The sequence below is a fragment of the Sparus aurata genome, chromosome 16 (genome assembly GCF_900880675.1).
Source record: "Sparus aurata chromosome 16, fSpaAur1.1, whole genome shotgun sequence".
NCBI classification, from domain to species: domain Eukaryota; kingdom Metazoa; phylum Chordata; class Actinopteri; order Spariformes; family Sparidae; genus Sparus; species Sparus aurata.
In genome coordinates, this window is record NC_044202.1 from 24,945,235 (window position 1) to 24,956,803 (window position 11,569).

General features: G+C 40.8%; 1 protein-coding gene across 1 annotated transcript in view; it reads right to left on the reverse strand.

Annotated features, from left to right (window-relative positions):
- The window catches only part of pdss2 (prenyl (decaprenyl) diphosphate synthase, subunit 2), a 30,044-nt gene extending 19,899 nt beyond the window's left edge, over positions 1 to 10,145 (reverse strand). Inside the window, exons 1-2 of the mRNA XM_030442986.1 lie at positions 9,638 to 10,145; positions 1,839 to 1,973 (exon numbers count right to left, since the gene is read on the reverse strand). Of these exons, the coding sequence (XP_030298846.1) occupies positions 1,839 to 1,973; positions 9,638 to 9,885 (383 nt within the window). The 5' untranslated portion in view covers positions 9,886 to 10,145. The remainder of the gene's footprint in view (positions 1 to 1,838; positions 1,974 to 9,637) is intronic.
- Between the last annotated feature and the right edge of the window lie 1,424 nt (positions 10,146 to 11,569).

Consider the following 11,569-nt stretch of genomic DNA (forward strand, 5'->3'; position numbering starts at 1 on the left):
AGAAATGATCAATTTTCTTTAATTTATCCCATAACAAGACTTAAGAGTCCACATCCACTCCAGCTAATTGTGTCAATATGTAAGCATGCACATTTTCTGACATGCAAACTAACCCTTAAAAAAAAGTACAGCTGAAGATGTTAGCAATGTTAAATTTTTTTGCAGCTGTTTAGTGATAAACCAGTAGTATATGACAAACTGAAATGTTGTCCTAATGGTGGCGCATGAATAATTGTCAGGTGACTGCCAAGGTTCCCTTTATAACATCTACTACAATCCATGGTAATCCATATTTTCAGACATTTCACTCAAAACCACTAATGTCAACCTGCTGGTGGCACTCAAGGAAGAGGTGGGGGAACACCATGTCTTGATGATTCATCCTCTATGAAACATGAAATTCAATACAGTGTGGTGCCATTCCATCTACTTGACATATAAATATTTCATTGGATAAAGAGAAAATTGACGTTCTGGTGGTACTTGACGAAAAGTCAGAGTATCGTCAACAGAATACATCCTCTGGGAACCATGAATGTCTATACAATATTTCATAGCACACAAACAGACTGACTGACACGGCCATCCTGTGACTAGCATATGGTAACTAAAAACTCAAATAAATGCATAATTTAAAACATATCAATGAGGCTTCAATAGGAATCAAACTTTCAGGTTGGTGTATTTTAGTTTCCACAGCAAGAATTGAGAGATGGTAATCTAAATGCAAACATTTATTCAGTTGCTTTGTGTCCTAAAAGGTTTTTCACTTCTTTTTTTTTTTTTTTTTTTTTTAACTCAACAGACAGCTGAGAAGGCTTTTCAATCCAGCACATCTCATGATTATCTCACTGTCTGCCAAATTAAATATAAAGCAGCAACTGCAAGGCTGAGGCGACTAAAGGGACTTTCTGAAAAGTTGTTTTCCAATTAGCTCTAATTTTAATACAGCCAAATAGAATTTAAAAAATGCTTCTATCTTGTTACTGTGGCTGTATTGCCCCCACATTCCATCATATTCGAAAGATGATGTAGTGCTTCATTTACAGGAATTGATATGGATGATAACCACAGAGGACAAGATAGAATTACCTGACACAAGGATTTTATTTCTCTATTTATCCTTCAGTAGCCATGTAACAGGGACAAACGTGGCAGCATCGCCTTTCTTGGTCTGCTTGCCATGCACATTTATGATTCAACAGTGCAATGTTACACATGTTTACTGCCTACAGTTTCACCAAAGCGGCACCTACATGAGAATGGAAATATGTGGAACCAGAAATATTGCAAAACTTAAAGCAATAGAGCTTGGTTTTATTGTTTTGGACCGAAAGAATTGGCTTGGTGAAAATTAGCTGTGGTATGATATGGTTATAATTCCTTAGACAACGCAATAACTGTGATTAAGCTTGGTAGGACATTTAAGAAAATCCTCAAGGGCATAATATCTTTCATAGAATGTTTTGCCAATTAGCTCCCTAGTTACCACAAAAACAATAGCAACCAATTGCATATTGACAGTCAGGTAGGCTTTGGGGAATTTCCTGCATAGGAAGAAGATTCATCGGTGCATCCTGCTGGTGTTGATACCTGCATCATCAAGAGCTCTAAAGTCAAACAAGTAGAAGTGTTCGGGAAGTGTAACAGATGTTAGGGAGTGTGAAAAAACTTCAACAAAGATAAGGCAGCCAGAAGCCAGAAACTTCCTGGATAGTGGAAGCTTTAACGGACATTTGATGGATCTAATTAGTGATGCACAAAGCTGCAGTCTACACACTAACCTGCCATCTTATGACTCAAACCAATGTGAAACAATGTGACTTCAGGTAATTTACCTTGGGTAGATGCCGCTGACCATGTCCTGAGGCAGGAGATCGGAGGAGGCGTGGCTCGGCCCTGCGGCTTTCGACAAGAGCAGTACGATCAGTCCCCTCATCTGAAGGTTGTTCTTGCTGTCATAGACAAAGCCCCTGCATAGAAAAGCACAATATTTAATATTTGTCAATTATTAAAAAGTACATGTTAAATAATAGAATACATGGTAGACAAGTATTACTTCGTAGTCTGTCACAGTGTCACCGTTTACAAAATGCCAAGGTACCGTATACTGTATAGTCTAAACTTGCTAAGCAGCAATGGGAACAATTGACATTTATTTTTCGAACATCTTTCCCTACACCCAGCTCACTACTGTTGTGAAGAGCCTAATTCCAGTTGCACCTGCTCCCACTGCCACATGTCAGCCTGTTTTAATGAATGATCTTTGAGAACCAGTAACAGCTTGAAAACAACAAAGGACATAGCTAAAAGTGGAAGGAAAATACTGCTGGCCAACATCTGATTTCCAAAGTAACACTCGTTAAAAATGTTAAACAAAACAGACTTAAATGGTGCCACTTGGGGGCAGTGGAATAGAGCTGTCAACACAATACTGACATATTGGCACCGATGAAGTTGACATAGCAAACATGTTGGCAAACAGTTAATTTCCACACCCTGCCGATACAGAGCAACATAGGTGTTCATTTAGAGCCAACCAATGCAGTGCAATACTTGAGCTCTGTTTTGGGCTCCACCAACTCTTATGCTGCTATGTTCACTGCCTTGCTGTTATCTTTGGCTGCTGAGTGGTAAAAGACTCTGGAAAGCTGTCAGGCAAGGAAATCTAGCAACTAAAAATTATTTGATGCAAGGACGTCATATTAATTGGATTTGATGATAGAAAAGGATAAGGAGCCATCTTGCTTCCTTCTCATCTCTGCTGAGAGTTGGACATGCGTGGTATTGATGAGGCACTCACAAGAAAATGTGGAGTAAGCTGAAGCGCAAGTGAACATTTCAAATATCCTAGAAACATTTTCGATATATAAGAATGTGTGTTGCTTCACATCTATGACACAATGTGCCCTTGCTGGGACTCGGCTGACACAAATGATCAGCTCGTCATCAAGCTTTGCTGAAACCTGATAATCACCCATTCATTTGAATCAGGTGTGTTGGAGCACAGAAATATATAGAAGCACAGGTCCAGGAATGAAAAAAACTTAAAATACTAATTGAACCCCAAACAGGGGAGAATTTTTTTTTTTTTCAAAAACACAATGGCAATATGACATTTCTGTTTGTGTTGTGCATAAATGTGAGACTTTTGAACAAAAGCCCATTTGTGTGCTCCTAGATGACTGACGTGAACAACACTCATTGCCAGCACCAGCCCCCAAGCAGCGACAGTGTAGCAGGGACTGTTAATGCTTTTCAAATTTTTCCGTTAGATGTATGAGCATGAGTGAATAAGGTGAGAATTGGCTCATGTTTCCTCAAATGTAGAGCAAGTCTAGTTTCTGTTGAGATTTCTAATTTTGTGTATTTTACGATTTGCTTTTGTAAAGTTTTTGCTGTGGTACAAGGTGTTAATAACACCAATAAAATAGTAAACAGAGACTTATTTTGACAGATTTGAAGATTGAAAGATCTGCAGGTAAATGTATACATCTGTAAGAACTGGGTTTAAAGACGTTTCTCCTTGTCTTACTTTCTGTGAGTTCAATGTCTGTTACATCAGAACTTATTCAGATATGGCGTATCCATTTCTCATTAAAAACATTAAAGGAGAACTTTGGCCGTTTTTAACCCATATCCCTGTTGATCTAGGTTACCGAGTGCTGTCATTAGGAAAAATAACGAGAACATTTGGCACAATATTTACAGGGTATCAGAACGGCGGCTAAAGCGAACCTATGGGGGCAAACATAACCGAAAGTGAAACTTAAGGATGTCTGCCCCCGTAGGTTCGCTTTAGCTGCCGTCCTGATATCTGGTCAATATTGTGCAAAAAATTCACCTTATTTTTCCTACTGACAGCACTCGGTAACCTCGATCAACAGGGATATGAGTTAAAAATGGCCGAAGTTCTCCTTTAAAGGGGCCCTATGTAACAATTTGTAGCAATGTACATGCATTGATCACTTTTTTACTGGCCAAATGTGAATGGGTTGGAATGTAATGTGAAAAATGAGACTGTGTCCATCCCAGTTTCTCCCAGTCGTCTATACGAGCCCGTTGATGGTCTGTTTAAGCTGTTTAAGCTACTGGACCCTTTGACTCGGGTCAAATGGATCCAAAGGATGTGACTTTATGTTCTCGATGTGACTTTATGTTCTCTGTGACCCCCTGCCCTCTGCTAACAGAGAGTAAGAGTAGCTAACGTTAGTTTAGAAATGGAGTCCGCCGACATAAACTACCAGCTTCGAGCACAACACAGAAGTTCCACAGAGCCCCTTTAATGTTTTTCAAAAAGGCAAAAATCACCTCGAGCAGAGTTGAGTTTTTTTTTTCTTTTTTTTCTCAAATTGTGCCATTTCCATTTAACTGTTTCAATGTGAATAAAATATGCAGTAGTAGTACAGGGCAATTAAAGACATATACTCTATATAAGGTTTATACCCAATATATAGTCAGCCCTTCAGCCCTGCACATTGGTTTAATGCTATTTCAGTTGTTAAATGGACTTCAGGTCATTTTGTAGACAAAGAATGAAACTAAATGACACAAATACTATTGCAACATGATGACACGATGCAATCTATGCAGGATTGTTGATCGTGCATGTTAGAAAAAAGAACATGAAAAATAATTGATCAGTTTTGCTGCAGGACTGTATGGGTCTGCACTCCCGCCCTCAGCCAACAACCTTCCACCACATTCACAGAAACACGCACGCACACCCGTAGAGACACACACGAAGCCCAGTGGTAGCTGCCTGCGTGGTGGGCAGATTAAATATCTTTTTACTCTCTCCGGGGAGCAGTTAGACAGAGCACCTCTAATCCTGTCCCTATGGGAGCCCCTTGTGCCATGAATCACGCTCTCGTTAGGGGCTCCGAGGCAGACAAGCGGCCACGCCCCCCTCCGCTCGATGCCCAGACACCGGCCTCTTCAGCCCACCACCAGCCCCAACCTCCACCCCCACCCTCTCTGACCCACCCCTGCACCATGGGAGGAGGTGGAGGAACCTGAGACAGAGAGTGGGTGTGAGAGATAAAGCATGAAGAGAGGGAGGAGACGGGGAGAAATGGAGGGAATAGAGGCCAGACAGAAATGAGAATGCGAGCAAAGATGACAGAAGAAACGCATTAGTGATTCACAGTGTTTGTGTGGCGCTGAAAAGGAAAAAAATACACATACCCCGAAGCTTTGTTCCTGCCCCAAAACACATTAAATACTTCACACTGCTTTTCCAAAAAAAATACGATACAGCTGACATCATGGAGGGCTGTCTTTCATTACAGTTTTATTCATGGTCACTCTAAATTTTTACTGAGTCGGAAAATAGGGACTAGCCCTGTGAACTGATGAATGCAGACGCATCACCAACTGAATAGAAAACAGCTAGAGAGCAAAAAATTATGAAGCCAGTCTCCTCTTGGGGAGTCCAGGTAAGCCCATGGCCTGAGGGTGGCGGATGATTAATATTTATGTCACTATCCACACCAGCATACATCAATCAATCACAACCGCCCTCCCGCAAAGGGGTGGGGCTTAGATGATGTGGAAAAGGAGAGATAGTGAGAGGGGGAGAGGGAGCGGAAAGAGAGAAATGGGCTGCTGTCATTTTAAAGGGTTGTGAACAGGTCACCCCGCCTTCTGCCGCGCAACGGCAGCGCAGGAATTTGGGAACTTAAGCTGCCGCACGAAGGGGCTGGAATTAATGCATGCAAATGTATGACCTCACATTTGTAGCGTTGCATTGATCCTCTGTCTGCCTTTTTTCTGGCTAAGTATTGAATGAATGAAAGAATGTGCCCAATATGCCTTTACTTTGCTTAAGGACAAAATCCATGCAATACAGCTGTCTCGACTGTGCACAGCAGATACCTCTATAGATAACCATCACGACAGGATTGGATTCACACCGCTCCAAGAGCCAATTTCTACGGCAGTGAGTTCTCTGTGGTGTGGGATCAATGTGCCTCTTGCCTTGAAAACACTTTGCAAAGATTCTGAGAGAGCATGAAGTTGGCTATAAACACCCTGAAAACAGATTTTCTCATCGGCTGATCCAAAACACAAGTTGCTGCACAAGAGAGGTTACTGTATGTTCTTTACTCCATGCTTTTCTCACTGGTTTGAACTGAGCAGGGCGAGGCAAAAAAAGGAAGACATTATCTTTGCAAGTCTTCCCATTGATAACTTGCTTGAAATATCTCGAGGCAGCTGAGTGCTCCAAGCGCTTCCGTCTATTCAGCAAACATTTCTTGACTTGCTCTGGCCTCAATCAAAGCACAGATTCATAATGCACCCTTAGTGCTAAAGCCTACAAACAGTCCAAATCCACTCAAACATATCGTTACTGCACTCGGAGTGGTTGAGCTTCTCTGTGCATAACGCCGTATGAGCAGAGTCTGATACTTAAAGGCTGCTTTCACAGTCATCTGCCGCTGAAGAGGGAAGTTTGGTGGTGAGGTACATTCATGAAACATTAATTAACTAACTGCAGTTGTTGTGAGGAAAAACCATAAAGACACAAATTATTACTCCACGCAGAATATTTCCAGTGTCTGCAAACCTGTCTGCAGACCTGAGAGCATCTTTCATTCCAACACTCATTCATGTCCCCACTTTAGTTGATATATGCAGGCTAATCCGTTCAGACAAGTCGTCATCTTATTGATCAAGATACTGAAGATAAAACCTGAGATTACAAAAAATTTTAGTAAAAACAGGGGAAGGAAATACAATTCTAAGTCAAAGTCTCAAGGACTGTCCTTAAAGCAAGTGAAGTTTATCCTCCTGGGCCGCAGTCCTCTCGCTGTAACTCCACACTTTGGGGCAAAGTTAGCTGAGCTGCAGTTTTTGAGAATGAAAGGAAAGGGAAAACCGAAACCCAACTCCACGAGGGTCTGCCTGTCTGCTATTGTGGATATTTTTATCTGCCGCGCGTCTAAGGCGGAGACACAGTGGGAAATACGAACCAGCCAACCCAAGCTGACAGTGAGGAGTCAGACTGTCAAGAGGTCTGCTCCCTCCACCACCGCCACCACCCCCGCCCCCCTGCTACAACACCCAAATGGATTGTCATATCAGATTTAGGTGTATAGGTTATTACACCCTTGGGCTCCTGTTTCCAACACACCCGTCTGCATGGCGGGATTGAGTTTGAGGACTCTCTCTTCTCGTTCTCTTTCCTTGGTTCTCTAAGTTCCTGATTTCTTTGATAGAACATCAGTGTGAGCTGTTCTAGCTCCTCTTTCGTTACTACGTAACTATGCCTGTGCAGTTACGTCAGAAATGAGCTCTGTTGCCTTTGTGCAGCCACGGGTCTGTTTAAGAGAATCTCTAATAAAGATGATTTCTACCAAAAAAGAAGTGACTGTGACACAGTAAATGGTCGTGTCTTCTGCCTTAGTCTGAAGTATAGTTAATGGATTGTATTTCCCTTAATCCTGATATCTACTTCACAGAAGAAAAAACTACAGGGTTTATCCAACAAGGATTTGATGTCTCTGTCTTCCTTTGAATTTCTCTGAGAGTGAAGCCTTCACGCAAAGACAAACCAATTCGTGACTTCGCTTTGATTAAAATTTCCACATAGACCAAATTCAGCACAAAAAATCCTCCTGACATTTCCACAATTTCTCTCCAGGGACCCCACTCACCTTGTTAGTATGTATGTTTTAGTCTGACAGATGCTCTGTATATTACCTGTTGAGCTGTTAGCAGTTTGATTTAGTTTCTTCCTAGATGCAGTGGTTCATTGCTTCCTTCTTACTCTGGGCTTTCTTTTGTAAGACTGGCGCTTACTGAAGTGGTTAAAGTTGATATCATGTGACACGCTGCTACTTTCATCATGGCAGAGTCGAAGGAGCAGATGCTGGTATTTACATGAGATTTTGACGTGCTGCTGTTGGGTGCACATGCTGCTGATGTGGTTCACTCCTGCACATGGTTCTATACTATTTCACTGTTCATTATTTTGTTTAAATGTTTGGTTTGAAATGAAGTCCTTCCTTTTTTCCTCGCTTCACTCGTTCATTCATTCTGTGAAGAAATGGAGGTGTACTAACACATCAAGACAGAGAGCAATGCATTAACAAATGCAGATAAGAAATACCTTGTAAGATAGTAAACATGGATGTTCACAATTCTGGATTTTAAATACTTCAAAAATCACATTTTATGAGAAAAGAAACAGATTACATTGATTAGTTAGAGCTCAAGGTTGCACAAAATGCATTTTGCTACACGCTATATTCATAAAAAATCCATCTGCTGACGGTGAACTGTTCAGTTCACGGTGAAGTGATCTTATAAATCAGTCTGTAGTCGAGTGTATTTATGTAAAATAATTTCATAGTAACACATATACTGTTTTTTCCCCCTGATTAATATGTCAAAAGCTGTTAAAACTGCTGTGCTATGTTGTAGCCCATGAACTCTGTCAGTTCATTTTACACATAAAAGTGTGACAGCGATTTTGCATCAATAAGCCTCAAATCATAACTGCATAAAAAGCCTGCTTTACGCCCTGTCTCTACCTATTATCATTTATTCGTAACATGTGGTCAACTTGCAGGCTAATATTACTAAAAATGCTTAAATTGTGTTACGACTTGGTGAGCTCTGTGTGACACCATAGCACATGAATACACATCAGAAGCATTAAAGTGCTGCATAAACAATAACTGGATCAGAACTACATGCAACAAAGTATAATTCCCCCCCCCTTGGTTTGGTACAAATGAAACAAACTGCAGGTGTAAAAACACACATAAGTCAATCTACAAGAAAAGTCCACAGGGCACCTTTAATACCATATACAGGACTGTAAGTTTCTGTTTCCTCACATCCATGCGTCAGATGTTGAATGTCTATGCGTAGTGTTGACTGGAGCAAAGTGTCATTGGCACATCAGTCTATGAAATCAAATGAAAAAAAGACATAGAAAGAAATGCATCTATTAAAATTGACAAGTTTGTCAAATCAATAGAGTGCTTCACTGACCGAGTGAGCGTGTACAAATAAAAGCAAAGTGAAAGATAACATTTTATTAACTGTACACAGATGGATGGTGACGGCAGGGCTGTCATGAACGATGGTACTCACACAAACAATATGCACAATAAAGCACCTGGTAGCTGTCTTTAAGAGATACCAATCACCGACAATGCACGGTGCTTGACTGGAAAACAAAACTATTGATTGCAAACAATAGCTGTGTAGCCTCATGCCTATGGATCAATGAAAGGGGATACTGTGGATGTATCTGCAGGTGGGGTCAGGTCAGGTGTGTTTATGTTTGCGCGTGTCTTAAAACAAATATCAACAAACAATGAAATGAGTCCCGCCAGATGAGCTTCCGGGTCTTACTGGGTTTGTAATAAAACTCTGGCTTATCACAACTGCAAAATCTCACGAGTAAAACGAGACAAACAAACCAGTTATCTCTGAGTGTTGAACTGAGAGCCGAGTGGTGGATTCAATTAATGCCAAAACAGTGATATAAATATTAATCTGAGTGCTTCAAAAACAACAACAACAACAACAACAACAACAACAACACACAAATGAGTTTCTGTCAATTTGGTTTGGTGCGGCGTATTCTCAGGAGAAACGGGAAACATTTCGACAGTTTTACCTCGCAGTGTTGAGCAGAGGGTGTTGAGTCCCGACCAGCTTCCTGACGTGCATGGCAACATTACTGAGCTCATCACTGAGCAGGCACCGCAGGCTCATGAAGGAGGTGGGATACCCGACGATCTTCTCCGCATCGGAGACCACCTTATTCCAGTTCGAAGGTCCTGAGCTGGAGAACAGGCTCAGCGTCCTCTGTCCTCCGCTGGACAAAGCCCCGCAGGACAGCCGTGACCATGTAGAGAGAAACATTTGTCTGACTGTTATGGTTTTCTAGTTTGACACAGTTGCCTTTCTTTCGGTGTCTTTCAGGTACACGCCGCCATCTTTAAGTTTTAACACCAGATTCAGCCGCTAACGTTGTGACACGTTCTTAAACTGTGCCACATTTGCATTACTTATAAAAACGTATAATTTGCTAATCCTAACAGAGCTAAAATACTGCCACTATGAGCTATGTTTCACAACACACGACCTGACACTGTAAGTCGCCATCTTGAAACAACGTAATACGCTACGTCGTAAAACGTAATGACAGCTGTTGTCAAATTCCGACACGCCCCGTTCGGAGGAGAGCATTTCCGACTGACCTCCGTTACAGAAAGAAGGCAGTTTTACCAACCTTACGTTTTTGTCAAATGTCCACACTGATAGAACATTTATACACTTTTAGTTTCCACGGCTTGAATTCGGAAAGCAAAGCATTTATAAAATGTCTCCTCAGCTTCGACAAAAACAAACTTCTCCAGTTGGCTCATAGCTGCTGTCACTGTCAACCACTGTCATTAAAGATGTCAAGCGTGTCAACGATTATTCTGCCAAAAATCTCTTCAGTTGTGATGAAATAAAAACAATCTCCGGTGCCACGACAGTCGAATATCTGGTGCCTTCTTGAATCCTAAATCTAACATGAAGTTCTGTCAGATGGATTTTATAGAATATTATAGACATATTAGGAAATGTGTTCATATTTTGATATATATAATAATCTGGTAAACCAGTAAGGCTATCATTTTGTTTGAATCTATTTGAATCAATACATTTGTCCATTAGAGATTAACATCTGATGGTGTGGATACACAAGTGATACACTGACCATATTTTGGGGTTAAATAAAATAAAATAAATGCTTGAATTGTTGAAACACTAGATGAAGATATAGGCCCAATAATCTGAAGATTACCAAAATGAAAACCGATAAAATGTTTATTAACCTTCAACATCTGATTTCCTGGAGGGGGCTGATAGTAAAAAAACAAGGTTTATATCAGTATCAGAGGTCTTAAACAGCATCCATGGTTAACTAATGTGAGGGCCCATCTGCTTTTCATTTGTGGATGTTATTATTATCACATCTGCAAAGCTGCTGAATGAGGGCAGCATCAACCTGTGATTTGATGCATAAAAAATGTCTCATCATTATGACACATCACTTACAGTTTCTTCAGTTATCGTAGAAGTCCCATTAATGTAGTGGTAGTTGTCTTTTCTTACACAGATTAACATTTTGTCAAATATGGTAAATTACAGGGACGGCTGCAATATTTCATATTAAGTCCTGTTACTGTAAAACCAAGAGCAGGCTTAGTGAGATTTTACACCACTGTGGAAACAATTTTGTATAAGTTTTCTCCTGTCTCATCATGTGTTTCCATTATGGTAAAGCCCTAAAACAAAGCCACAAATACAAAACAAATTTTTCTAGTTCATATAATACAACCCTTGTGACAATATGACGGCTCCACAGTATTATAGGGAAATGCCCCGGCAGTCTTAGGTTTAACAATGCTCTCATTGAGTCCTGCACCATCTGCTTATTACTGGACTGGAGAGAAAGTCAAGGACAGCTTACATAACATGGAGCTGCAGTCTGTCTTACCAAATAGACTTAGCAAACAAACACAAACACTGTTTATTCATTTATTAAATGCTAAAG